Source organism: Aethalodelphis obliquidens, unplaced genomic scaffold (assembly GCF_003676395.1).
Source record: "Aethalodelphis obliquidens isolate GAN/ISIS:26980383/991018 unplaced genomic scaffold, ASM367639v1 scaffold1, whole genome shotgun sequence".
NCBI lineage: Eukaryota > Metazoa > Chordata > Mammalia > Artiodactyla > Delphinidae > Aethalodelphis > Aethalodelphis obliquidens.
Genome location: NW_020837945.1, coordinates 17793192 through 17820981, shown reverse-complemented (window position 1 = coordinate 17820981; position 27790 = coordinate 17793192). Strand labels below are relative to the sequence as shown.

At 40.9% G+C, this 27790-nt stretch overlaps 1 protein-coding gene across 1 annotated transcript in view; it reads right to left on the bottom strand.

Moving 5' to 3' along the window:
• The window catches only part of ADAMTS5 (ADAM metallopeptidase with thrombospondin type 1 motif 5), a 50581-nt gene extending 23723 nt beyond the window's left edge, over window positions 1-26858 (bottom strand). The window contains exons 1-3 of the mRNA XM_027101839.1: window positions 24877-26858; window positions 13497-13629; window positions 1432-1599 (exon numbers count right to left, since the gene is read on the bottom strand). Of these exons, the coding sequence (XP_026957640.1) occupies window positions 1432-1599; window positions 13497-13629; window positions 24877-25983 (1408 nt within the window). The 5' untranslated portion in view covers window positions 25984-26858. The remainder of the gene's footprint in view (window positions 1-1431; window positions 1600-13496; window positions 13630-24876) is intronic.
• Window positions 26859-27790: the final 932 nt, after the last annotated feature.

Here is a 27790-nt window from a genome sequence, read left to right as displayed (position 1 = left end):
CCACTTTATATTAGTCTAGGAAAAACCTAATACATTGATTCTTGATATTGTTTCTGAATCATCAAGATATTAGGCCATCATTTCAACTAACAAAGAACATTTATTTTGTATTAAGGGAAATTTTAAAGCAAGATGGGTGTGGATTGTTTTCAGGAATAGTAAATGTAAGTAGCTGAGAGTAACTAAAGCATTACCAGTTCACCATTAACATAGCAAAAATGAGTTTATGAACATTTTGGCTACAAGATAGCAAAGAACTGTGTAGTGGAATTTCTTTTTGTCTGAAAAAAACTGAATTTATTAATTGTTGTGTAATTATGTAGCCAAAGCTCAAGATGGCCAACTCACTATGAAGTTACAAAAATTTCAAGCCATAAACTTTGTGGAACAAGGAAAAACAGCTATTGCAGATTCTGTTTATCTAACTTTGAACCATACATCATGAGATAAATTTGTGAACAATTATCATGATCAAGAATTTCTGTCACATTCACTTCAACCACCAGTTTTAGAAAGAGACATGTTTTAAGAGAAAAAAAAAAAAGGAATGAGAAGATGTCCATTTCTGTAATATGAGAAACTTGAACTCTGTGGTCTCTGAAGATCTCTTCCAACTCTACCTCATCTCTTCTCCTGTGTTTCTAATATTTTAAGGTAACAAGGAATGCTAGGAAATTAGCAACAGCTTGTTTCAAAGATTACTTAAGGGTCAGAATTTATTATTTCTAAAACTGTGACTTCCTTAGTATTTTTATATAATTTACAGCACTAATCCTAGATTTGCAGAACTTAATAAAATGTGCTGTGCTCTTGAACTGTACTTAGGGGATAAAGCCAAGGATTTTCTTTTGAAATTCTTAAACTGTTTTCTCACCATTCAGATTGATTTTTCTATTCCTGTTCTGCAGTTTTCACTCCACTTTCAGGAAAACAGGCTGTCAGGATGAAACCAAACTTTTTAGTGAATGCAAACCTAAAGAGCTTCCATTCTTGGTTTTATGTCGCCATAAAGAGAATCTGACAGAACTGTCACCTACATTTTAACCACACCCCTATAATAAGGATGTAACAAATAATTCTGAGAGTCATATTAATAGCAGGGAAGCAAGATTATCTGCCAATGTTCTCACAGTAAGCTAGTGGTGAAAGAGGGAATAAAAGCCAGGCTTTCAGGGCACTGGCTAGGCATTCTGTGTGGTCTCCCACATTGCTTCTCTTTGAACTTTGTAATTCAAAAGCAAAAATACCATTGCTATAATGCCACCAAGGACATTGGCATTACACACCAACAGACAGTCCCCTTGTTCCTTTTTCTGACACTTTCTAAGCAACTACTGTCTTAGAGGGTAAGGTGAACATCACGAGGACATAATGAAGTACAACTTGCAATAATTCCAAGTTTTGTTTCTGAGCCTATGGAACTATACATACCATGGCCATCATCCAGGAATTCTGTGATGGTGGCTGAGGTGCATTTGGACCAGGGCTTGGATGCATCAATGCTGGTTAGGATGGAAGACATTAAGCGCTTATCTTCTGTGGAACCAAAATTTTCTTCACAGAATTTGGAATCGTCATGGGAGAGGCCAAGAAGATGTCCTAAGGGACAGAACAAATGAAGTGCAAATAATGAGTGATTTTTGTATTTCTACTTTTCTGTGGCAATTATACTAGCACTTGACTTTTTTCCTCCCAATTGTATATGAGTTTATTTTAACTGCCTTTTCACACAGAGACTGGACCCCCAGGTAAATTAAAGCTGCATGTAGTCAGAGTGGTCACTTCTGGTGAATATTTAGAGGAAAACTGAAAAATTACACTAGAATAGATGTTCCTATAATCCATCTGGATCACACATGCTCAAGGATATGTAGAAACAGGCCTTATTTAGAATCTAGAATTTGCAAGGCAACTGTGGGATTATGTCATAGCCCTCACTACATATTATTTTGAATGCTTGTCTAATTTTCCATCTTCTCTGACAAACTATAAGCCGCAGGAGATCAGAGAGCATCCCCCAGCCTACCCCCGCCATCCACTGTTGAAAAAAATCTGTATTTAACTCAATGTTCTGCAAGTTACAAACATTTAATAGATGGTATTTGAATGTCAGTGACTTCTATTTTCTTGGCCAAGTAAATAGGTAGCCATAAAAGAGATGACTAGAGGAGAAAAAAAAAAAAAAGATTTCAAGTAAATTTCTGTTTCCATGCATATGTAAGCTTGCTTCACTCCCATTTCTTTTAGTTATTTAGTGAGTTGTGAAGGTATACTAGTCCCACAGGTAAATGGTATATTTTGAAGATGTACTCACTTACACTTAAGAAATGTCTAAAGCACCAAGATGCCCATTACAGAGTGTTAGCGCTTGGAGAGAAAGAAAATACTGAGAAGGTAAGTGATTGTCCACAACTACTCAGGTGGTGCTTGTGCTTAAGTCTACCAAACATGCTCTGTGCAATCCCACACTGCCGTTCCCATTCTATCAAGCTAGGTATTATTTCACAGAGTACGTACCCCATTCTTATAATCTGACTAAATTTTTTTGATTACATAAGATTAATTTTCACATAGTCTAAAGGTATAATGCATTCTGCAATAAATTTAAAATATTGTTGAAAGAAATCCAGGACAACAGTTTGGAGAGACTCTAAAAAGGTAGACAAGTCATCCTAGTAGTGTTTTCTGCAAAGCTTTATAGAATCATACACAAACCACCAAAAAAGAATGTGGAAAATACCACAGAAAAGTGATTACTGCATTCTCCTTGGGTTCCTAAATGCCAATGGCAGGAACTTTGTCCATTCTGCCAAGAAAAAGTCCAGTGAGCAACAGTAAAACCCAACAGAGATGAAATTTTTTATGCCAAACTACTGCTGGCCAACTTGTTAAATCACTAACACCTCATAACAAAATTGTCCACTGAGCAGCTGGTTGATGTTGTGGTTGAAGTTAAGTGGCCAGGGCTCGGTGACCTTCTAAGGCTCCACATTTTGATGCTATTTATGCAGTTATGTACTTAAGTAGCATTTACTAGGCTAGTCAGTTCTCTGTGGGAAACCCTCTCACCACCACTCACTTTCTATTTGATCAGGAGCATAAATGTGCATCATAGTATGTAAAATATCTTCCAAGTAACATGCAAAAGAAGACTGGAAGCAGCTCCTCCAATTTTGGGGTGGTATGTTGAGTTTTTCACCGCACTCACAGAAGAATAGAACCTTTCATTCATGTCCTATTCAAAACTGCTAGAAGTTACTTAGTACATCACACACTGTTGAGAATGTAGAATGTTTATCAGCTAACACTGTGGCATTAGTGTGGAAGCTTCATACTTGAGTTTTTTCCCCCCTGGCATAGAAGAGGAAGGGAAAGTGGCCTAAGGGGACCTCTATAATATGAATCCAGGTTTTCTACTTTAAAAAATGTGATCTTTGCACTCGATTTCATAAGATATTTATATTTATTTAATGGAGTAATAGTCTTTTCCTCCAAATGTATCTAAATAAATAGCACTTTTTTATGCCTTTGTATTACTGCATCAAGAGATATTCCCTTCATTTGGAGGCTAAATTTTAGATTTCCGATTTAAATACAAGCCAGGTGGTAAACACCAAATTCGCTTTGAGGGACCTGGGAGAGTACCTCCATTTTTTCTTTTATACAGAATGGTGAAGCCTGTAATGTTAAATATCAATCTTCTAAGCAAAGCAATTTATTTTAAGATATTTTGGTCTCTTTTAATGAATCTTTTGGCATGCTCTCTGGCCCCTAAATTGCTAATTTATCAATGTAATTTACTTGTTGCTGAAGATACATACAAGAAATGCTTAGACGGCCATCAGAAAAGATTGCCATTCTGGGCATGAACACATCTCAGTTCCACTTTAGCAAGAGCTGAGACGAGATGTGAATTTTGTAAGATCTCCAAGAGTCAGTCAGAAAGGGACTGCCTGAGGGTCAGTTGAGAGAGACAGACTCCTTGGAGGGAGGATGAAAGTTCTGTTTTCCATGAAGAAAGCTTGTCAGCTGGCTGGGAGAGGTATGCTCTCCCAAGGACAAAGAGAGTCATGGGCAATGTGAAGAACGTTTAGGCACCCAAAGAAACAGGCAGCCAGTGCCACAGGAGCTGGAACCAGGGCACAGCAAGAGAGACCCATGTGATTTCCCTTCAGGAGCTGAAGAGGAATTGAAATGGAAGAACAATGTGAGTGATGTCTGGAAGCTCTTCTGGAGAGACGTGACAGGCATACTAAAGGCTGTGAGCGGCCAAAGAAATGGCATTTTCAAATGTGATTCCCCCAATCATTAAGCTAGGACACCTAATGTCAGTCTGAAATCTGCCAATATCTTTGAACCCTGAAATGACAAGTTACATGTAAAAGCATATGCTATTTTCAAGGGACACTTACATTAGAGATCACACATTATGATATTCAAAGCTTATTAACAGAGAAAATTCTGGAATCTAGGAAATTTCAAATGTAATGTCATGGCTGACAACAACACATTTTAAGGAAATGCTGTGAAGAGCTTAATCAGAATTTATCACGATGTCACTGATTGCCTAGGAGTGACTTTTCCAGTGAGAGACTGTTCCTAAATCATCCACAGAAATGTTTAAAGATTAGAGATTAAGGATTTCTCCCACAAGCAGCCTTGGGCAGGATTAGTGCAGCTGAGATTTAAACATGTGTGCCACAGAGAATAAAACAATGTTGGAGAAAATATTGACAACTCCTAAAATAATGTATTGTTTTTTAATCAAAATGTATTTTATGATGAGTTTTTAGAGCAATGCAGACCAGAGTTAGTTGAGGGGTGAGGTCTTGGAGGAGTCAGGGCAAGGGGTTCCAGAAAGCCACAGAGAAAGGCGATTCTTTCCCTTGAAAGACAGAGGAGATACTTCTTTCTCTAGTCCAGGTATAGGAAAAGAGGAAGATTCAAGTCAATTTGGAAAAGGTAAAGGAAGAGATCTGAGGAAGTTCAACCAAGCTACCTTAGTAAAATAGGATGTGAAAAATCCTAGTGAGAGGACAGGGCTGATATGGATTAAGGACCACAATTCAAGGTCTGGGTTTAAAGCAGAGGTCCCAAAGACTCACTGCAAGGAAGCATTAGCATTTGTATTTGGAACCATTTGTAATCAGTAGACGTGCAAAAGATTGAAGAGCGGTTTGTTGGCCTTAATGAAGTTAGGCAATCTTATTTACAATAATATCTTTCTTAGTGAATCTTTAATTCTTGACTCCTGTTATTGGAAGCCATTTCTCGCCTAAAATCCCGACAGAATTAAGGACCAAACACAGTTATGTAGTGGGTGAGTTTGTTAATGGCATTTGTATATTCACACACTAAATTTTTTTTTTTTAAGTATTACAGAAGTCACAGTAAAATTTAGAGAGTAATGCAGGGGTCCAATTCAGTATTTTCCCAAGTGATGCAGCCTCCAGAATTGTGTGTTGCTGTTTGAAATCATTAGTAAAACTCAAGGTGTAAATTAAACGGGCTTCTGTATAAAATACTGACCTATTTTTTTTTTTTAATTTTTTTAACATCTTTATTGGAGCATAATTGCTTTACAATGGTGTGTTAGTTTCTGCTTTATAACAAAGTGAATCAGCTATACATATACACATATATTAATAGATATTAAATCATGTCATAAATACAACAGTCCTGCTGAGTGCCCATCACACAAAATAACCTCAGGAAGGAGTTTATTTGAATTATGCTAAGGAAATGAGTTTCATGGTAAATTACATTAAAGCAAAGTCTGTAGGGTAGGAGTCTGAGTTTAGTGTTAGCTCAGAAATAGCAAACAATTAGTCTCCTGATAATTTTTCTAGGACAGTAATCGTCTTTTAAAATTGGTAAATGGGTGACATTTCATTAAATAAATTTCATCTTGGACATTCACAATGTAGATTTAAAAAGCATCTTGTCTCCTTAAATTCACAAGTGAATCTGGTGTTCTAAAATCTGAGATAATGGACACCCGGGTAAAGACACATTACTTTAAAGGAAAATGTTGGTTCAGCTTCTTATCCAACTCAGTTATTACCGTACAACTAGGGATGACTTATAACATTAACCTCAGGAGGGAAATTGGGTTGTTTTTCTAAACTTTGGTCTGTAAATTAAACAGAATTTCAAGCTCTTGTCTCCTGACCCCAAACTGACCAATAGACAAGGAGACACAGCACCACATCTTTAAAAAATGTCACAAGAAGCTCTGTCATGTGTTTACTTAAGAAAGCACTGCTCAGATGAAGCATCTGTCTCTTAATGACGTGATGTTTTTATTTTTACTTAATTTTCCAGTTAAGATTATTGAGATGCAGGAAGGTCTTGCCAGAGGTTGAAAAGAGAGTCAAAAGCTCACATGGGATCAGAATCTAGACTCCTTGGTGAAGGAAACCAGGAGCTCCAATAATTGGATCCTACGTGTCTATTCAAACGCAAATCCTTATGTAGCAGTGATAAAACTCTTAAAACTTCCATTTCAAAACATTAAACATAAACGCTAAACATTATATCAAGGATGTAATTTAGAAGGAAGAAAACAAATTTTTTCACCTTATAAATAGCTGTGTCAATAACCTTTTGAATCAAATTCAGGATTATCTCCTTCAAAAGGAACACTAGGATATATATATATATATCCACACATTATAGGATAGTGTCCAAATCTTGGGCTCTATAGCCAGATGAACTGGGTTCAAATTTTCCCCGAGCAGTATACTAGTTGTTGCCCTTAGACAGGTTTTGAAACTTCTCTGTGTATCAGCGTCCCCTCTTGGGTGACTCATTAATAGTACGTACCTCATGGGATTTTGTGAGGCTTAAAGGATATAAAAGATGCAAAGTGCTTAGAATACGTGCTTGACAAACATAAATACCCAGTGATAGTTAGTTAACTTCATTGTTCTCACTAATATCTTGGTTTTGTTATAACTTTACTTATGGGTATTCTAGTCTTTGATAAATTTTGATATTACTAGACACTCTTGATTTGTGAGAGAAGGCAAAATTTTCTATTCATAAAGGAAAAATCACTCATTAAGTGTGTGATATATTTATTTTATGCCACCTTCAACTTGTTGGCTTTCCACACACATGACAGACAATCTACAGGCCTCCCCTAGAGAAATACGAATTGGGATTTGATTTAAAAACAAACCAACTGATACTAAACGCTAAATCTTTCAATGCTGCCTCCGGACCTGGAGCAAAGACCTATTCCCACCTTTCATCTGGGGGCCAAGAAAGACACAGTGTGGCATTGCTCCAAACTGGACAGAAAAAAACGCTCAGTTCATGTTGATTAAAGCTATGGGTTTGAGGGTAAATACCCAATTTAAACCTAGCTTCCTTTTACCTCACATCTCACAGTCAGTCCTGACATCTGATTCTGTGCACTTGGCTTTGGTGTATGGTGTTTCCAGGGCCTCTGCAGCTTTTCAAAACATGGGCTCGTTTAATCTAATCATCGGTGGGAGCAGAGTCACATGCAGATCAACATAACCAGAGAACCGCAGAGAATCGCTCCAACTGCAGCAAAACATATGCAGCCATACTGTTGTGTCTCGACCACTTCCTAAGCCTCCAGCTGAATATTTGGCCCTGACACTTTGCCTGATTTTAGCTTAGGAAGCATTTTGGAGACTTTCATGGTGGAGAGATTCACTTAGCACATTTTATAATTAACTACTCTAAGGTTAAGCTTCGGCCTGTTTGCAAATTATGGATTTCATTAGTCTAAATAAAATCAGATTGCTCCCCCTAGCACATTAGAAGCTGGCCTAACATCAGTAAAATTATTATGTTGGAGAGCCATGTGTACAGCAGGTGAAATCTTTATTATTGAAAGCTGATAATAAAAGTTTGACAAGTTAAAAATATAAACTCCAAATGTAAACTTACATTCACTTGAAACTTGCTACAGTTCACATTTGGATTGTAAAAATTCTTACCTCCACCCAAGGTCCAGGGATGGGGGACTGAGTTCTTGATAGTTTCAAACAACTTTCTTAAACGTCCTAACAATTTACTCAGTGTTGACGTGCCCCTAACATAGCAAGATGGCAGACAATTTGTTACTGTCTAGGCAGAGTCTAGACGCATCAAACTCTATTTTCCAGAAGCCTGTATTGACATCAGTTGACTATGCATCTCCAGAATCTAGCTCTTTTTTGGGAAAGAACTAGCAGGAAAAAAGAAGTGCTCCCGTTTACATGTGGCACGTGAAGAGTCACTTTTCAGAACTGTTCATTTAAGTCACTTCATTATGACTTTAACATCATGGATAGAAAACGTACAAGATAAGGACTTCAGGCTTGCCTCTGTTTATTGACATTTTACATAATTCTCAACGTAGGGGCATTTTTTGATGAAGGGAGTAAAAGAACAAAAAAACTTTTTATTCAACTATAATGACTTTGTATTCTAAACCACTATGTACAGAAAGAGGAAGCAGTGAGTGGGACATTCCATGTGAAATGGAATTTAAATCTGTTAATAAAAGTATTAATCAAATATATCATTCCACTTCTTATAGAAGAAATAAAGTAGAAAGATCATGGGAACAGCCTGGAAATTTTCTCCACAGCTTATGTTTTGAGCACAGGAATGTATTTACACTGTATGCATGAAGCAAATTGCTCATTTTGGAATGGACTGAAGCGAATTCAAAACACTCTGGCAAAACCGAGGTTTCACAACGTCATTTTATCACCATATGTAGCCTGGATATGTAACCTCCAAATTTGGAAAGTAGTAAATGTCTAATAAAAGGGAAGGGAGGAAATTACATAAGAAGAACAGCGTAGAATTAGAATCCAGAGCATAGTTAATTCAAGCTGATGGCTTCAAGCAACAATCTAAAAATAAAGCGCTAGAAACAGAATAGCAAGCTGCACTACCCAAGATCACACTGGCTGCAGAAGCAAAGCTCTGTAATTGTATACAGATGATTAGGAAATATTTTGTAAGGTTATCTTTACAATTTTTAAGGCTTATACTTTATGACACATGTTCACAATATTTAGGCGAAAAGTGAAATTAAAGAAAAATAAAGCAATTAGAAAACAAAGTGAATGAAAGCCAGATCCCTTTATAAAAGGGAAATTAAATCCATATCCCCCTATTCCCAGACCTTAAATTTCTCAGATTAGGGCACATGTAATGCAAAAAGGGAAATTAAGTAGGCACTGTTTGATTGGAGAATGAATTACAGAGAATTCTAAAGAAGTAAATAGAAATGATCCAAACAAGAAATTAAAGGGAACGCAGAGCATAGTCAGACATCAAAGAGTTAGGTATGATTTTTTTTTGCAAAGAAACACACATTTCTCCCACGTTGTTCTCTTATAAAACTATGTCCACTATTCTTGTATTATTAAGAAATACCGTATGCTAACACACATATATGGAATTTAAGAAAAAAAATGTCATGACAAACCTAGGGGTGAAACAGGAATAAAGACACAGACTTACTAGAGAATGGACTTGAGGCTATGGGGAGGGGGAAGGGTAAACGGTGACAAAGCGAGAGAGAGGCATGGACATATATACACTACCAAACATAAGGTAGATAGCTAGTGGGAAGCAGCCGCATAGCACAGGGAGATCAGCTCGGTGCTTTGTGACCACCTGGAGGGGTGGGATAGGGAGGGTGGGAGGGAGGGAGACGCAAGCGGGAAGAGATATGGGAACATATGTATATGTATAACTGATTCACTTTGTTGTGAAGCTGAAACTAACATACCATTGTAAAGCAATTATACTCCAATAAAGATGTTAAAAAAAAAAAAGAAAAGTTCTTATTGTACATATACAGTTTTAATAAAATGTTCTCATTAGCAACTGGCTTCCTACCTCTCTGACTGCTGCCTGCCTGCATAACCTCTTGGTTTAGGAACTCAGGAGGGCTGGGAAAGATGATGCTGGAAGGTTCTTCATTCCAGTCCAGTTGCCTTGGGGATCAATGCAGCCTCAAAGAAGCTGCATTTACTGCCACAGTGGTTTCTTTACAAAGAAACCAGAGGCTGTCAATGTGTAAAAATGGATCACTAGAGGACTGAAGGAACAGCCCTTCCTTCATGGAATCTGTAATCTCTTTTTCACAAGGTCAGGATTTAGGGCTCATGATCTCATGGGCGGTCAGTGCCACAATTCCACTCTGTTGCTTCTTTCTTTCTTCTTCTTTTTTTTTTTATTGGAGTAAAATTGCTTTACAATGTTGTGTTAAGTTTCTGCCGTACAATGAAACGAATCATCTCTATGTATACCTATATCCCCTCCCTCTTGGACCTCCCTCCTCCCAGATTCCCCCGCCCCCCCCCCCCCCCACATGTAGGTCACCACAGGGCACCGAGCTGAACTCCCTGTGCCATATAGCAGGTTCCCACAAGCTAGCTATTTTACATGTGGTAGTGTATTTATGTCAAACCTAATCTCCCAATTCATCCAACCTTCCGCTTCCCCACCTGTGTCCACAAGTCTGTTCTCTATGTCTACATCTCTATTCCTGCCCTGCAAATATGTCCATCTGTACCATTTTTCTAGATTCCACATATATGCGTTAATATATGATATTTGTTTTTCTGTTTCTGGCTTACTTCACTCTATATGACAGACTCTAGGTCCATCCACATCGCTACAAATGACCCAATTTTGTTCCTTTTTATGGCTGAGTAATATTCCATTGTATATATGTACCACGTATTCTTTATGCATTCATCTATCGTTGGACACTTAGGTTGTTTCCATGTCCTGGCTATTATAAATAATGCTTCAATGAACATTGGGGTACATGTGTCCTTTTTGACCTACCTCCCAGAGTAATGAAAATAAAAACAAAAATAAACAAATGGGACTTAATTAAACTTAAAAGCTTTTGCACAGCAAAGGAAACCATAAACAAGACAAAAAGACAACCCTCAGAATGGGAGAAAATATTTGCAAATGAATCAACAGACAAAGGATTAATCTCCAAAATATACAAACAGCTCATGGAGCTCAATATCAAAAAAACAAACAACCCAATTAAAAAATGAGTGGAAGACCTAAGTAGACATTTCCCCAAAGAAGACATACAGATGGCCAAGAGGCACATGAGAAGATGCTCAACATCACTAATCATTAGAGAAATGCAAATCAAAACTACAATGAGGTATCACCTCACACCGGTCAGAATGGTCATCACCAGAAAATCTACAAACAGCAAATGCTGGAGAGAGTGTGGAGAAAAGGAAACCCTTTTGTACCGTTGGTGGGAATGTAAATTGATACAGCCACTATGGAGAACAGTATGGAGGTTCCTTAAAAAACTAAAAATAGAACTACCATACGACCCAGCAATCCCACTACTGGGCATATACCCTGAGAAAACCATAATTCAAAAGGACACATGTACCCCAATGTTCACTGCAGCACTGTTGCTTATTTCTCATCATTCCTCTACTCAGTGTGAGATGAACCAACCTCTACCTACCCAGGGCTTAGAACTTCTCTTATGGAACTTCTCTCACTCTGAATAATGGTGATTAATTACTGGTGTACTTTTTAAATCGTCTCTGTGTCACTACAATGCTCTTGAGTATTTGAACTAATTCTTCTTAGCTTTGCTGCAAAATCAGAATATTGCCTTGGGTGGCTCTTGTGTTTCTCCCACTTATTCGTGCACATACAGAGATATGTAATAAATATCAATGAAGGATCAATGTTAGGCTATATTTTTTATCAGTGAGTTTAATAGGCATGAATAAGAGAGAGGTGAAGACATAATCCCAGCCCCAAAGCTCAAATGGCATTTGTGTTTGTAAAACACTTGCAGACATACCAGGTCTTCTAGTGCAGCCACCAGAGAGCCATGCCTCATTCATTATTAGTTCACTTTCTAGGGAAGAAATGGAGACTCATTGTCTGAATCTCTTTCCTGAGATAAAAGAGACCATGGAGACAGAGCTGGGATTCCATCTTGAAGCTAAAGATGCTCAATTAATAAAGTATTAAATTGAATTGTTATCAGTGATGCTATTGGACAGTTATTTACATTAAGATGTTATGTTTGTGTTTTTTTGCTTAGATGGTAAGAAGAGTGTCAGTTAAGAGCATTAAGATCATGATTAATACATGTGAACTGGCATTTAAGTGCTGATTTCTATTTTACTGCTCCAATATACTGACTTATACAGTTACACTTTTGATGTGAAGTTATTTTAAGTCCCAAAAGAAAACATAGCAGGCAAAAATCAACACATTGTGAAATGTTCTTTGCCTACTAAAATTATGGGAAAAAAGTTTAATTTCTATTTTAAAATTATGGTTGTAGCTTAAGAAAACAATCTGCTTAATAAAATACAGCAAAAAAGTACAATAACTATCAAGCCATACTTTGCCTCCAAAAAGATAATGCTAAAATGTGACACATTAAAAAGTAAATGAACTACCGCGGAGCGGCTGGGCCCGTGAGCCACGGCCGCTGAGCCTGTGTGTCCGGAGCCTGTGCTCTGCAACGGGAGAGGCCACAGCAGTGAGAGGCCCACGTACCGCAAAAAAAAATTTAAAAAAAAAGTAAATGAACTAGTTAATTAAAAAGATAAACAGAAGTGTATATGGATATAAATAACAGCTGGTATCTGTAACTTACCCAACTTGGTCCCTGAAATAATTCAATGAAATAGGCATTATTATGCCTATATTTCAGATATGAAAACTGAAGCTTAGAGACTTTAAATAATCAGACCAGCATGACACAGGTAGAAAGTACTTTAGCAAGAACTGAGCCCAGATGGGTATAATTCTAACGTTTAATCCTAAGTACTAAATTAACTTCTTATATACCTAGTAGCTAGGTCAATTATTAGGAAACACATATTCCTAATTGCTGGGATATTTTTCATATTTAACTCAGTCCTAAATTTCTAGTTTTAGGATTTAGATGAGTTTCTTAATGTCATCAGGTAAATAACATTTTAAAACCAACCCTGGTAACTGTTAGGTTTTGTTTCATTTGCTTTGCTATTAAAAACAAGACAGGAATGTTGTCCATAATCTATTGATTACCTTCTCCAGGAGCTGACTGTTATCACTCACAGTGGAATAAAACCTGATGAATTTCTGTGTAAACTGATTAGCCCTGGATGAATCAATAGAGTAACTTCTAAGGCAAACATCTCTGCATTCCATTGTCAACTGTGACAAATTTTGTCTGAGTCCTTTATGCATGCTTCAAAAGACAGTAGCACTAGTGAATTTCTCTTAAACTTTTAAATGGCACTGACAGAAAGGAAATAACTTCTGTGTATGCCTAACTTTGTTTTCCTTCCCTCTTATTAGTTAACCCTAAAGGTACAAATATAAACAAATGTAATCCCCAATGCTGCATCTGAACCAGGAGAAATCTGGAATTAATTGCCAAGTATTTTGGTTCCTGTTGCAGCTGTTACAAGTGTTTGATTTGGCCAGGGAAGAGAAAAGACACTGCATACCAATTTCGTGAGCCACGGTGAAGGCTGCATGGAGACCATCATCTTCAATCACAGCACAGCTGCGTTCGGGAGAACATATGGTCCCAACGTCTGCCATTCCCAGGGTGTCACATGAGTGATGCCCACATAAATCCTGCCCAGGAGAAAGAAAGAAATCATTAAAATCAATTTACATCCAGAAGGAGCCACCTTGTAGAGCCCCTTGCTCACTCCAAATGTCAACACTGGGATCTGTTTATGGTATCACCTGCTCAGCTCTGGAAACCTTCCAAAGACAAACTAATAGCATTGACTCTTCTAAGCTTCTCTGGGTCCCAGAAGCACAGAAGGGACTCAATTACATTTTAAAAGATGTCATAAGATTGTGGCTTGTCCATTACAATAGCAGTCGCAGCCTTAACAAAGCTGTACTGTGTATATGCAGGCACATATGCCATGGATCACTTTCACATACAGTCACGCTTAGGAAAGCCTTAATATTCTGACATAAATTCCTGCTAAATTTATTAGAAGCCAAGTCTAATAATTTGTTTTCCATCACAGGGGCAAATTGCAATCACCTATTTATGGCAGAATATAAATTTCCCAGTAATTTGGGTAAGAAACTAAATTTTAATCTATAAGGGTAATTCCTCAAAAGATCATCTCTTAATTGCCAAATTGAGTTGTAATTTCATAGGTTGTGTCTTCAGAAATGTATACACTCTTTCCCACAGTGTTTAATGTAGTGTTTTTCAACCTGATCAATTCTCAGAAAATATATGTAATATACTGTATTTATATAAATGAGCATACATGTTCTCCTGGAGAGAAATTGCATAGCTTTTAAGAGATTCTCAAAGGGGAACATGATCACACCTCGCTAATGGTTAATATGATCAAATTAGATGAAAGAGACATCAACAAGACAATTTTAAATCACGAAGCATATAGAGAAAATATAAGCCAAATTTTTTGACATGATAGATTTGTAATGATAAGCTTTCCATTAAGTGCTATTTGAGTATTAATGGACATTAGACTTTCTTGTATTTGACTCCTGTTTTCAATGAAAATTAATTGACAGTATATATATTTCTATCCAAAGCAAAAGCCATAAGTGAATAACTGCAGAAGAATTTTAAAAAAATATTAATTACTGTGAAAAATGACTATTCACTAGTTGAAATAAGTGTTCTCTCTGTTGCAGTTATTATCTTTGTATCTCCAACTACCACAATGCCTGACTTATAATAGGAACTCAACAAACATTTGCTTAATTGAGGTGAATTCTGACATATAGTCAGATGCAATGTAGACCTCACATAATTTTATTTTTTACTTTTTTTTTTTTGATGACATGGAGCTAGTATTTTTATTCTCCCAGGACAAAGAGAAAAGATGGTTATCCTATACAGATTTTTGCCTTACTGAACATTGTCACATACCTTTAATATGCTGTATGCTAGCAAGACCTCAACAGACTGCAGGAAGCCAGCACGAGATATTACTACTACACAACTAATGCCGCCTAGTCAATGTCAACACACTCTTCTAACTTTTCTCTGCATAAAAAGCTGCATAGAAGTCCAGTTAAGGTGAATAATATTTAAAAGGGATACCCTACGATCTCCCTAGTACATTTTCAGGTCCTTATTGTGTTTCGTATATTATGAGATCCCAGCTGTGATGAATTGCACTGTGGCCGCCATATTATTATAGCTGCAGACAGTAGAAATCTCAGCCAAGTAGCCTTGGTGAATCCAGTCACCAAACCAACAATAGCCTCCCAATGTCTCCTGGGTATCCTCATATGGGATCTCAAATTACAGCTGTTGAGAACAAATTAGTAGTTTTTAAAATTGAAATTGGAACACACTTTTGCATAACAATCAGTCTTTGAGATAATTATATAGTACAATACATGTTTTAATCCATTTTTCCCCCAGTCATTTTAGTAGCTTTAAGACCAAAGGCCCAGGTCATGGTTTAAGTGAACTACTGGACACTGTGGGTTATTTCTGCACATGCATATTTTTTTAAACCGTGTTTTATGTTTATCTTCACAATTTGGGGTTCAAATAACAAAACCGAAGAATTGTTTCCCCTTCTTACTTCATTAATAAGCTCGGATGAACAGCCACAGCTAATGGAAATGGCCCTCTTGTTCTGAATAGAGTTTAATGTGGATTCTTAATCTCTCTCTGTTTACTGCTAATCAATTGCTCATTAGAGCCCATCAAACCTCCTTGTCATCCTTGAATTGCATTAAATGCATTTGGTCCTTTGCCACGGAAATTTGTACATGTGACAAAATAATGAACAGAAGCAGTTATTTTTTTAATCATACTGATTAAACCCTTGACTGCATAGCCACAGACTATATTTCTGTAACTGTAATTATGTAAACTGGCAACCTTTCCACTTCACTCATGCAATTTCAAACCGTGGCAGCTCAGTTATGGTTTCTTCCTCAAGTTATACAACGAATGCCTGTATTTCTTTGGGAGGCAATGTTCACTCCATTGCATTAAAACTCAACTTGTGCATCAAATTATTAAGAATACAGCACATCACATTCATGTCTATTTTTTGATGGTGATTTATAACAACATTTACAGGTGCAAACCTTATTTGAAATTTATAGAATTTTTTTTTTTTTTTTAATTCAGAGAAAGGGTAAAGACACCATTGGGGCAATAGCATTTATCTATCTGTCTGTCTGTCTGTCTCTCCGTCTGTCCACCCATCCATCTATCTTCCAAATCTGGAAGCAGGGGATACTAAAGAAATGTAAATCACATGCAGTAGCCACATAAGAGGCAAACAAAATAAAAGTGCTCTCAAGAATTCTTCTGCTTAGTCAGTGTAAATCTGAAGAGAAGTTATATCTCTGCTATGTTAAAGATGGTTCTTTTTATGCAGGATTGATATCTTATCATGATATTGATATCGTGTAGACAACAATGCAATGGAAGATTTAATAAAATGTAAGGGTTGCAAGAGCATGAAGAGATTTAACTGGTGGGTTTGTGGTGTGGTCCTGGCCAGAAGCCAGGACTGGGACAATGTACCTAAAATGGAGCCGAGATAGTCAGCAAGCCCAACGAAGACTTGACAGGGTGGTCACTGACATGGTGACTAAGGGTGGTCATTTAGAGGATCATGAATATGGCCGTATCTGTGACTTATCGTGAAGTTTAGGAGGACTCACAGTACATCAGATCTATTCTTGTGGATGGAGTGGGGTCGGGGAGGGAGCCAGCAAAGTCTGCTACCTTGAGAAGCAGGTGCCCAGAAGCTAATACAACTTGGAAAATCCCAGTGGTCGGTACTGGGTGGGGAAAATGAACTAAGCTGATATGAGTGTGCAAAGTGGAAGGCATAACAGGAGACGCAGGATTTCTAGTCTTGATGGGAGATTGGTCTCTCAGGCAGCATAAATGCGCTGAGGGAAGGAAGGAAACGTGAAGGCTGATAAGAGCAGATATCATCACAGCTGTGGTAACGGCAGCCAAAATGAAGGCAGGGTACCTTGTATGGGGGAATCTGGAGTTAAATAGCAGCATCTTCTATTTCTGCAGATATTACCCCCTGGTAAGGACAAGCTCAGAGCTCAAGGGAAGGGCAGAGAAGAGGGTTTAACTAGCCTCAGGTATCTACCTATCTGTCTACCAGATTCCTAGTGAAGAGGGATTTAGGGTTACCTAAACAGCAGCCCCCAATAGCAGAGATCTTGATTTGGACCTCAGCAGAAACTACATTAATAGGGTCTGTTAGGCCAACCATGACAATGACCCATGTTCTGCAGTCTCTGTCCATGCTTCTGGATACAACTAGGTAACACAAAAAACATGGAGCTCTGCTGGATTAGGGACCAAGGGATCCAGGTACACTTATTCCTAAAACAATTATTGTGTGTCCACAACCTGCCAGACACTGTGTGAAGTGCTGACAGTGTGGTGAATAAATACAATAAGATCTGATCCTGACCCTTAAGAAACATCATGATCTAGTGAGCAAAACAAGACGTGTCAAGAAGGAAGCAGATTGAACAGGTTGCTGAGGGAGTTCAGAAGAGGAATTGCCAAGCTCTCCTTGGGGGAATCAATAAAGGTGTTTCAAAGGAGCTCACTGGATCTTGAGGGATGAAAGGGAGTCTGACAGTGTTAGAGGAAGGGTATTCAAAAAAGGAAAGACTCGTGAATATATCAGGGGTGGGAAAAGGCAGGGTCTGTTTTGGAAATGACAACATGTTTCTTGTGGCTGGAGTACAGGATAGACCTGGTGGAGGATGAACAGGGGAAGCTGGAAAGGTAGCCTGGGCCCGGAGTTCCAAGATAGGGAACTTATCCTGGTAAATATGAGATAAGAAGAAGAGAAAGGAAAGATGGAGCACATTGGAGATTGAGGGGAACAGATGCTCAGAAGAGTCGTCGTTCTGGAGAATGGAGATGGAAGCTGAGAAGAGATAGTGATGCTTTAAATTCAACTCTATTAATTAGATTCATTGTGTGAATTATTTATATGCTTTGAGACTACTTTCCTTCATCAATAGCATTAGGAACTTGGACCAGGTGGTTTATGGGTTTGTTCCAGCTACACACATGTTGAGATTAAGGGAAAACACTTCAATTAACAGATGGAGAAATTAAAGCTCAGGGGTCATTAGTGTCCAAAATCAGAAGCTTGAGACTGGTGGAGCTGCAATTCAAACCTATATCTAAACACTCCAATTCCTGAACTTACTTCACCAAGGTGCAGTTAAATCATCACCTGTGTTTCCCCCGACATTACTCTTATCTTTTACATTCATAATCTCTACTTGGTCAAGCAAATTCCTTGGTTGTAACAAATAACACAGTCTTTCTCTCTGTGGTATATCTGGTGAAACTCAATAATCTAGAGGCACAGAAAAATACAAAATGCACTGAGAAAGAAATTCCAGAAAGCAAGAAACTGGAAGTGATGGATAAGAAACCTGGTGACATCATTAACTTGCCTGTCTCTCACCTGCCGCATCAGATCAGTCACTGTAAGTCACTGACTCCATCTACCAAATGCCTCATGTAGATGTCCTCTCTTTCTTGTTCCTTCCATTGTTCCCTCCTGCCTGGACTATCACCTAAGGTATCTAAATGGTCCTTTCGTCTCCTGTGACTTCCCTACCTATATGCTGCAGTCAATTACATTTTAGAACCCAGATCTTATAGGATTCCTCCATTCCTGCAAAACTTAAAAGGCATGCCAACCTCAGCCTGGCATTTAAAACCTTGCACAATGCAACCCAGGCTTCCTTGCCAGCTTTAACTGCACCTTTATGATCCATTTTGTCCACTATTTCCTGCATATCTCCCCAACTTCTTTGGCCCAAACTTTAGCCCCAATATTCCTCCTGCTAGAAGGGATTAATTTACTCAAATCCACTTCTTTTTAACACTTATTGACTCGACCCCTGCCTCTCTACTTCTAATGCCACTGCTTTAGTTTAGACCATCTTGAGTCTCTCCTTGAAGATTACCGAAATAGTCTGTAAAGGCTCCCGCAGGCTCTAGCCCAACTACTTAGGCCAGAAGGCTCATTCAAGAACACCCCTCTGATCACTGCTGCTTTCCTTCTGATGCTCTTTCCATAGACTCCCACTGAATTTAATTTACAATTTAAACTCTTTATGCTACCGACTGAGTCGTGTTCCCTGCCACTGTCTAAATTCATGTATTGAAGCCTTAATCCCCAACGTGACTATATTTGGCGATTGGGTCTATCAGGAGGTAATTAAGGTAAAATTAAATCATCAGGATGGGGCCCTGATCTAATAGGATCAGTGTCCTTTTAAGAAGAGATGCCAGAAAACTCTCTCTTACCCCTGCCCCCTCAAACACACCATGTAAGCACAAAGTGAGAAGGTAACAGTCTACAAGCCAGGAAGAGAGTTCTCACCAGAAAGCAAATAGGCTGAAACCTAGATCTTGAACTTCCCAGCCTCCAGAATTGAGAAAGTAAGTTTCTGTTGTCTATGGAGTTTTGCGATGGTAGCCCCAGAAGACTAATACACATGGAATAGAATTTCTTCTATAAGCTGGTTGTTATCATCTTCTCTAGACTAACCTATCACCTTTCCACTCTCATACCATCTGTCCTATCATACCTAAACCCCTATATTTCCCAGAATTACCATGCTGCCTCTGGGCCACTGCACTATTAGTTTGGTGTGTCTGCAATGCCTATTTCCTCCTTATAGATCTGGTTAATTCTCCTCTTTCTTCCAAATTGAACTCAGATGGGTTAGGCTACCTTCCAATGTACTTCCATGACATTTAATGACCACATTTATTACAAAAGTCATCACACTGTATAACAATTATTCATTTCCTTGTCTGTTTCCTAGAATAGGTTCTTTGGAAAGGGGTTACTTTTCAAACCTCTTCATCCCTCTTTGCCTATTAGAAGCATATTGAATGTTTGAATAAATTTGCTGTAATATTTTTATTTTAGAGACCACTAGACAGGACGAACTTCCCTCTCAGCCACCTGTCAGCTGTTACTCTGAGAAGTTTATCTCTGTTTCTCTTTGTATGAATGTCCTTATCTGTCAACTTATGATAATGTCACTATGGTTGTAGACCGCTGAAAGGATTAATTATAAAATGGTTTATGACTATGGATAGCATCTTATGAAATGTTCAATAAAAGGTGGTTGAATCCAAATCAAATCTGCCCATCCTTCGAGGACCAATTCAATTCTACATTTACAATGAAGCCTGTATAAAGATACACAGGCAGAATTGATTCTTCCTTCCTTTTTCCTTTCTAAGCCTTTGTTTATAGCTTAGTTACAGCATTTATTAGCGTTTTCCTAACATTAGCTGATTTATGCATATATCTGCTTCCTCTCCCCTTGTGATAAGCTGGGCTGGGCAGGGACCAGGTATTTTCCATCTCGCTGCTTTCAGCTCCCTAAATGAGTGTCTCACACTTAGGAGATGCCCAGAGGCAGGTGCTGAAAGTGAGGAAGACAGTATGTCCTGTGTGCTGTGGTTTACTGTCTCTCATATAATAGACTTCAGATTTTAGGTAATATTCTTCACAATTAATTTAGATATAATTTACTTACAACATTATATTAGTTTCAGGTGTAAAACATAATGATTCAATATATGTATATATCGCAACCTGATCACCACAGTAAGTCTAGTTAACATCCATCACACACATAGTTACAATTTTTTTTCTGGTGATGCAAACTTTTAAGACCTACTCTCAGAAATTTTCAATTCACAATTTATTATTTTTGTTATTTATTTATTTATTTTTTGCGGTACGCGGGCCTCTCACTGCTGTGGCCTCTCCCGTTGCGGAGCACAGGCTCCGGACGCGCAGGCCCAGCGGCCATGGCTCACGGGCTCAGCCTCTCCGCGGCATGTGGGATCTTCCCGGACTGGGGCACGATCCTGTGTCCCCTGCATCGGCAGGTGGACCCTCAACCACTGTGCCACCAGGGAAGCCCCACAATTTATTTTTAAAATGTCAACTTGAGCTGCTGAATCTGCTCCCAGTCTTCCCATTTCTTAGACATTTAGCCTTCTATTGGTTAGAATTGACCTATCGGCTATGATCCCTTGATAAGGGCTTGCTTTTGAATTTAAATGGGATTTGAACTCAAATATGTGATTGAAATAGTCGATTCAGTCTACAAGCAAATAAGAAAAAACACATCCGTTTCCTTCTTCCAAGCTTCCAGTCTTCCTCTAGGGCCCCCTATTGTCATAACCTTGCAAGGAGCCAGCTGTTAATTCTGGGTGGAGTCCCCACCACAGCATTATAAGGCAGAATGCAGATTAGGAGTTTGGGATTGACATGTACACACTGCTATATTTAAAATACATAACCAATAGGGACCTACTGTATAGCACAGGGAACTCTGTTCAGTACTCTGTAATGGCCTAAATGGGAAAAGAATTTGAAAACAATAGATACATGTATATGTATAACTGAATCACTTTGCTATACACCTGAAACTAACACAACATTGTTAATCAACTATACTCCAATATAAAATAAAAAAAAAAAGGCAGAATATAGAAGTGAGGTGTTAGCTGACACACAATTGCCTGTTAACTGGCACACTGATGATTAATGAAAATGAATGAACCTTTTCTATTATGTAGTCTCGTAGCTGGTTCAGTTTCAATCCAATGCTTTCAAGCCATGAAAAAGTAAAGCTTTCATTAAGCTTTGTTGTGCAGGGGTGAGGGAATGTTAAACAGACGAGGTCGGGCAAGTTCAGGGTGGTATGGTCACAGACAGGAAATGTTAAACAATTTCCCACTTTTTTTCTCAAGCAGGTAGGTGTTTTGTTTCTAAAGGAGAGTGCATCATCTCCAAAATGGATTTAGGAGTGTGCCTTTAAGGAAACTATCTTAAAAGAAAAGAGGAAGCCAGGAACCAGAAAAGGATTCTGGAAAGCAAACATAAATCCTGGGGAGATCAGATTTCTACTGTTTGATGGTAGCAGTGGTATGAATTCCAGCGTAAGTGCCACTCTGGAATGAAAATGGCTCCTCTTGCAAAAAAGTGACTGGTGCTATATTTCCCTAATTAGGACAGCGCCTTGTGCTGGGGTACAGTCCTGACAGTGAAGCCTGTTAGTTTGATAAATGAATTACTAGCACTATTCTGCTGATTCCTAGACATAATGCTCAAGGTGCCCTCGGCTAGACAACATGGGTGGAAAACATATCCTCACACATTTGCTTCATGCCTGAAAAACAAGTAATTTAGGAGAAGACATCTGGATACAGAATTTGAACAGTGCTCAGAGCCCATCAAAACATGGATTTCATGGCTTGGCGTCTGGCTGCTAAGCAACGTACCTCTTACATTCAAAACAGAGATGTAAAAGTAGATCCTGGTGCCAACTCCGGGTATTTCTCATTGAAAAAAAAATAGCCATGAAAGTTTTTCTTTAGGTCCCAGATATCTGATTTCCATGAAACTGAAGATCTCAGATCATTTCTCCTCTAGCTCTCTTGGTTTCCACATTCTGAAGTATTAGGCAGAGATTAACATTATATTTTAAAGTACTCTCAAATGAATGCTACATGAGTCTTGTAATATTTTCCTCAGCCCCCTAATTAATTGCATTTTTAAAATTAGGTGCATACATTCATAATCACATGCTCTTCAAATATTTGGTTCTCATCAAGTTAGATGTATATACCAGAGGGCCAACCACAAACTAAATGAGATTTACTTTACTAAAAGTATGCTTCTGCTTGGCAAGGAGGCCAGGGAGGGCCCATGTAAAATATTTTCCATGTGTAGACTAGTTTGAAAAATGAATGTTCTTATAATACTTATTAAAATTAAGATAGATGTTAACTTATTTCCCCCTTGCTTTATCTATTTAAAGGAACTGATATATTTCAAAGCTTGGAAAATAGGAATCGTTAACTACCCAAACAAAAAACAAATCCAGAAAAAGCAACAGACAGATCATTTTGAATCACTGACTAGTTTTCCTTTTTTTTCTAAGAAGCAATTAGGAAAATTATGGGGCAGGAAATAGGGAGTATCGGGGTCTTCTACTAATGTTTATGGAATGTGCATTTTTATTCCAAAATGAAAGTGAACCATGAAAATGTTCAAAGTGAACACTTTGCAGTAGTATGCCTACAAAAGTATTTTTTCTTCAGTCTTTAGAGAACTTCCTTCCATAAACTCTCTGAAGCCTCCTTCTTGGCAGCCCCTAGTGATGTAGCAAAGCAAGAAATCCAGACATGGAAAGTTGTGAACCAAAAAAAGAAAGAAAGAAAAAAAAAAGACTTGGAAACCAAATAAAAAAGGGATAGTTTTACAGGAGAACTTCACTTCATATGGAAGGCTACAAAAATGAATGTTCTTCCGTTTTAAAGATTAATGTTGTGCAGAAAAATTAAAGGATGGTTTCCAGGAGATCACTTCATGAAGAGAAAGGTTTTCCATTGTACAAAGCACTGTGCGTTGCCCACTTCTCCCTAAACTGCTGCCCTCCGGCATCTTTATTTACATGTGGTTTACATCTGTGTCCACCCTGTGAACCACAAGTGTTTCTCCACTCCAAATTTATCAACACTTTTCCTTCATACCAGAGGTGCCTTAGTAAAAATAGGAGAATTAGGTGGTGGAGCTATGTGATTCTGAAACCTCCTGCAAGCCATCATTGAATTTCCTGTCCTAGTTCTGGTTGCTCCCTTTGCACCATGATTTTGCATAATATTTCAAAGCTTCTAATCCTTCTCTCTATCCTGGATGGATCTCAAACACTTAAAGAATGAGCTTTCAAAGTCCATTCTTACCAGGCATGTGAAAGCATGACTCAAACCCGCCAATCAGAGTACAGCTATGAAAACTGAGGCTCAAAGCTCTGAGCAAAACAAGCTCAAAACCAGTCCAGACTCTGTATCTGAATGTCACACTTTTGTGACGGTCTACATAGATATTGTGTTCCTCCCAGAACCTCTGGGCCTATAAAGATCAGTATTTTTTCCCTTCCTGTAACCCCCTTCCTTAAAAGAGGGAAATCCTGGGAAAACATTCCTTCATGTCTTGACTCTTTGCCCAGATCTTTCCGCACTGGGGCTTCAGAAACATTCATCCAAAACCCAAACATGCAAGCTGGATGTGACCCTTGACTGGCAGCTGTGGAGGACGGAGCAGTTCTTGCCATGCATTGGAGGACTAGGCAAAGGAGTTGCTAAGGAACCTCAGAAGATTGGGTTTCTATATCCTCCTGGCCATCCCCAATCCCTTCCATCCAAGGAAGCAAGATTCCACCAAGCTGGGTATGTAAGAACTCCATTAGGAAGCCAGACTGGAAAACAAGTCCTTCCTTTGGAAAGCCTTGCCTTGACTTATGTCTTGAAAGGGGTTCAAGTAAGAAGGTATGGACGTTTACAAAGGAAGATGGTGGGTAAAAGTGACTACAGTGAATGAATCATCAGCCCTTGCCATTAGGTTAGACAAAGTTATATCTTTGGGTTCATTGGAAAGTAGATGATCCCTGATTCCAAAGACAAACTTGCTTTCCCCCTTTTCTCATTTAACGACGCACATTTCCCCAAGCATTCTAGCTCCATTTTACCACATTTACACATCTATGACTGCGTATCTCAGACTGGAGACATCCTGCCTGTTGGACTGATTGTATGAGCAGGTCTTGGTCATTTAAGGCTTGAATTGCTCCGGCTCTATCCCGAATACGGGAGCAGATCTGGAGGCTGGCTGGGTTTCCTGCAAGAAGCAGGGAAGAAAACCCATGGGGGCAGGCGGTTTGTGGGAGAAACAAGGCTGTCAACAAGGCTGTCCCGTTGACCTACCTCCGTACTCCGGGGCTTGAACCACTCCCCCAGGCGGGACCTACCTCCCGAGTAAACAGGATGGCCGCGTCGTAGTGTTCCTCGTGGTCAGCCCCCAGCTGGTTGTGCTGGTGCTGCCATTTGCAAAAGTTCTTGAGCGTGGCGGCCGCGTTCTTGCTCACTTCCAGGCTCTTGTCTTTGTCGCCCAGCACCACCACCTTCACCACGACCAGGCGGATGTGGTTCTCGATGCTGGCGTGACTGTACAGCTTGTTGGCGATGGAGGCCAGGGTCAGGAGGTAATGCTGCAGGCCCTGGCCGTACATCCGCGCCATGGACGCGTCGGCCACCAGGAGCAGCTCCACCTGGCGGGCCCGGGAGACGGAGCGGCGCCGCCGCCGCCTCCACCACGTCTGTGGTCTCTGACTCCCATCGGACGAGGGAGCTGACTGGTCCGGGAGCTGCAGGGCCAGCGCCCAGCGTCGGTCCGGGCTGCTGTGCGCCGGGGGGCGCTCACGGGGCCCTGGCGGGGACGTGGGGGTCTCGCAGCTGGTGCGAGGCGGCAGGGCCTCAAAGCTGAAGCCCTCGCGGGTGTAGACGTGCAGGATCCGCGCGGACCCGTCCCCGTACACGCGCCCGGCCTCCGCCTCCGCCCAGGGCGCGCGCAGCAGCGGCTTCAGGGTGTAGCGCGCGTGCTTGACCGCGAAGAAGCCGTCGAGACCACCGCAGAGGTCAAAGACAGCCAGAGAGCGGGGGCTGCCGTCCACCGTACCCCGGTAGAAGCAGTGGCCCCGGTGGCGCCGGGTCGCGTTCGGCCCGCCTCCTGCGGGCACAAAGCCAGCGGCGCCCACCGAACCATCCCGCTCTAGGTCCAGGAGGAACCTCCGGCCGCCCGCGTAGATCAGGTAGCCCACCTTGCCGCCGCCCGAGTAGAGCTGGTCGATGTTCTGCACAAGCCCGTGGCTCCTGCGCTGCGGCGCCAGGGGGTGAGGGTGCCCGGGAGGCTCGGCCGGCTCCTGCGTCTCCTCCCCCTGCCGCCGGCTGGGCTGGGCGGCCGCAGCAGCAACCCGAGGCTGCCCGGCTTTATCCTGGGCAGGTGCCGCAGCGGGGCCGGCCGCGACCGGGGGCAGGCGGAGCGCGCACAGCAGCAGGGACGCCCACCCGAGCAGCATAGTGCGCTGCCCGCGGGGAGGGGCTGCGCGACGGGGACTTTATGGGGGTTTGTTATTCGCTCTGGAAGTTACCGGGGCGGGAGGTGGGGACACACATACACTTGCTTGCAAGGTTGAGTCAAGTGTCGGAGGGAGGGGGACCCGGCAGCAGCGCCAGCCTGTCCCGGCCGCGATGCCAGCGTGCGAACTTTTCTTTGTTGGTTTGGAAAATGTTTGGATTCGTGCTCCCGAAAGAGGATTAAAAAAAAGAATAAAAGAAAAAAAAAGAAAAAGAAAAGAAAAAAGAAGAGAAAAGAAAAAGAAGCCGGGTTGTGGAGAAAAGGGGAAAAAACCCAATCCGACCCCAGCCAGGATTGGGGCACCGAGAAAAGTAAGGAAGGTGCCGCGCACCAGGCGGGCAACTGGTGCGTGCTGCCTCCAGCCCCCTTGCTGCTCGGGACCCGCCAGCAGCAGGGGTTCCAAGCTCCGGAGCCCGCTTCCTTTCTTATTTTGTGGGTTTCCTTGACTCTACTGGAACCGGGAGGAAGGGAAGAAAGAGAAGAAAAAAAGCCATAAAAATTAACAGAAAATTAACAGAAAAACAGAAATGCAAGGGGCGGCCTGCGGCGAGCCAGCGAAGCTGCGCGTCCGTGTCCCTTCTGATGCAGTGTCTTCCTGCCCGCCGTCATCCCCAGTCGGCCGCTGCGAGCGCGGAGAGCAGCGCGAGCGCTGTGAAGATGCGAGGAGGTGGAACAATGAATTTATAGCGGCATGCCATCCTGCAATGGCAATTTCAACAATTCGTCACTGCAAGCTGCCTCTTAAAGGGAGAGCTTCCCCCACCACTCCCACCCTTCCTGGTCCGCGCCTAATCAGATGGGGGAGGGCGGGCCTGGGGGGTGATCGAGGAAAGGGCGACAGCGGAGGAGGAAGGGACCCGGTGAGGTGGAAGGAGGGTGGGGGAGGGAGCAAGGGCGAGGGGGAGAAAAGTATTTGAGTAAGAAAAACAGAAGATTTCTTTGGCCTCATTTAAAGCCACAGCGGCTGGGGTTTGTCTGATATTTCACAACCAATCGGGGTTGGCTAACCTCGGCTTACCTCATCTCCTGACGGGGTGTTTTGGTATGTTTTTAAAGTTACTGAGACGTTTCAAGTCTCTCTCTGCCCCCTTTTCTCCTGCTTTTCTTTCCCTCGGTAGGAAGTTCCTGCAGCACGTTTTTGCCCTGTGCACGCCGGTGCGCTCTGGCCTCGTAGACCTTGCAACCGCATCCCTCAGCCAAGGGCTTTCAGCTTCCCGTGCGCCCCCTCGCCCCGCTCTCCCGGTACCGGTTTCCTCCCTCCGCATCCCTCGGACTCTTCGCTCTCGTTCTTGGATGCACGCTAGGTTCGGTCTTCGGGTGACTAACTTTTCCGAGCCACCAGCAGAGTGGCCGCGCAGGCGGAGAGCCGCGGGCGCTTCCTGGCGCGTCTCTGCGCCCCGAAGGCTGCGTGTCCCCGGGACAGGGCCGCGGGAGGCCTGGGAACTCCGCGCCTTTGTGTGCGAGCCGCGGGCTCCCCGCTTCCTCAAGCGCGCCTTTCATCCTCGCCCACGATCTTTCACTTAATCCCGGATGACTGGAACTTCCTTTGCTTTGCTTTAAGAAGGCAGGGGGGGGGGGGGGGGAGAGTTAACTCTTAAAGGGAATTGCGCTTATTTTTTTTTTTCTCCCCATAAGATTAGGAAAAAAAACAAAAAGTGCCCACACTTTTCTTTTATTCCTTCGTCTAAAATGATATTTAAATGATAAATACCCATATATGTATTTATTTCTCCTAAAACAACCACCAC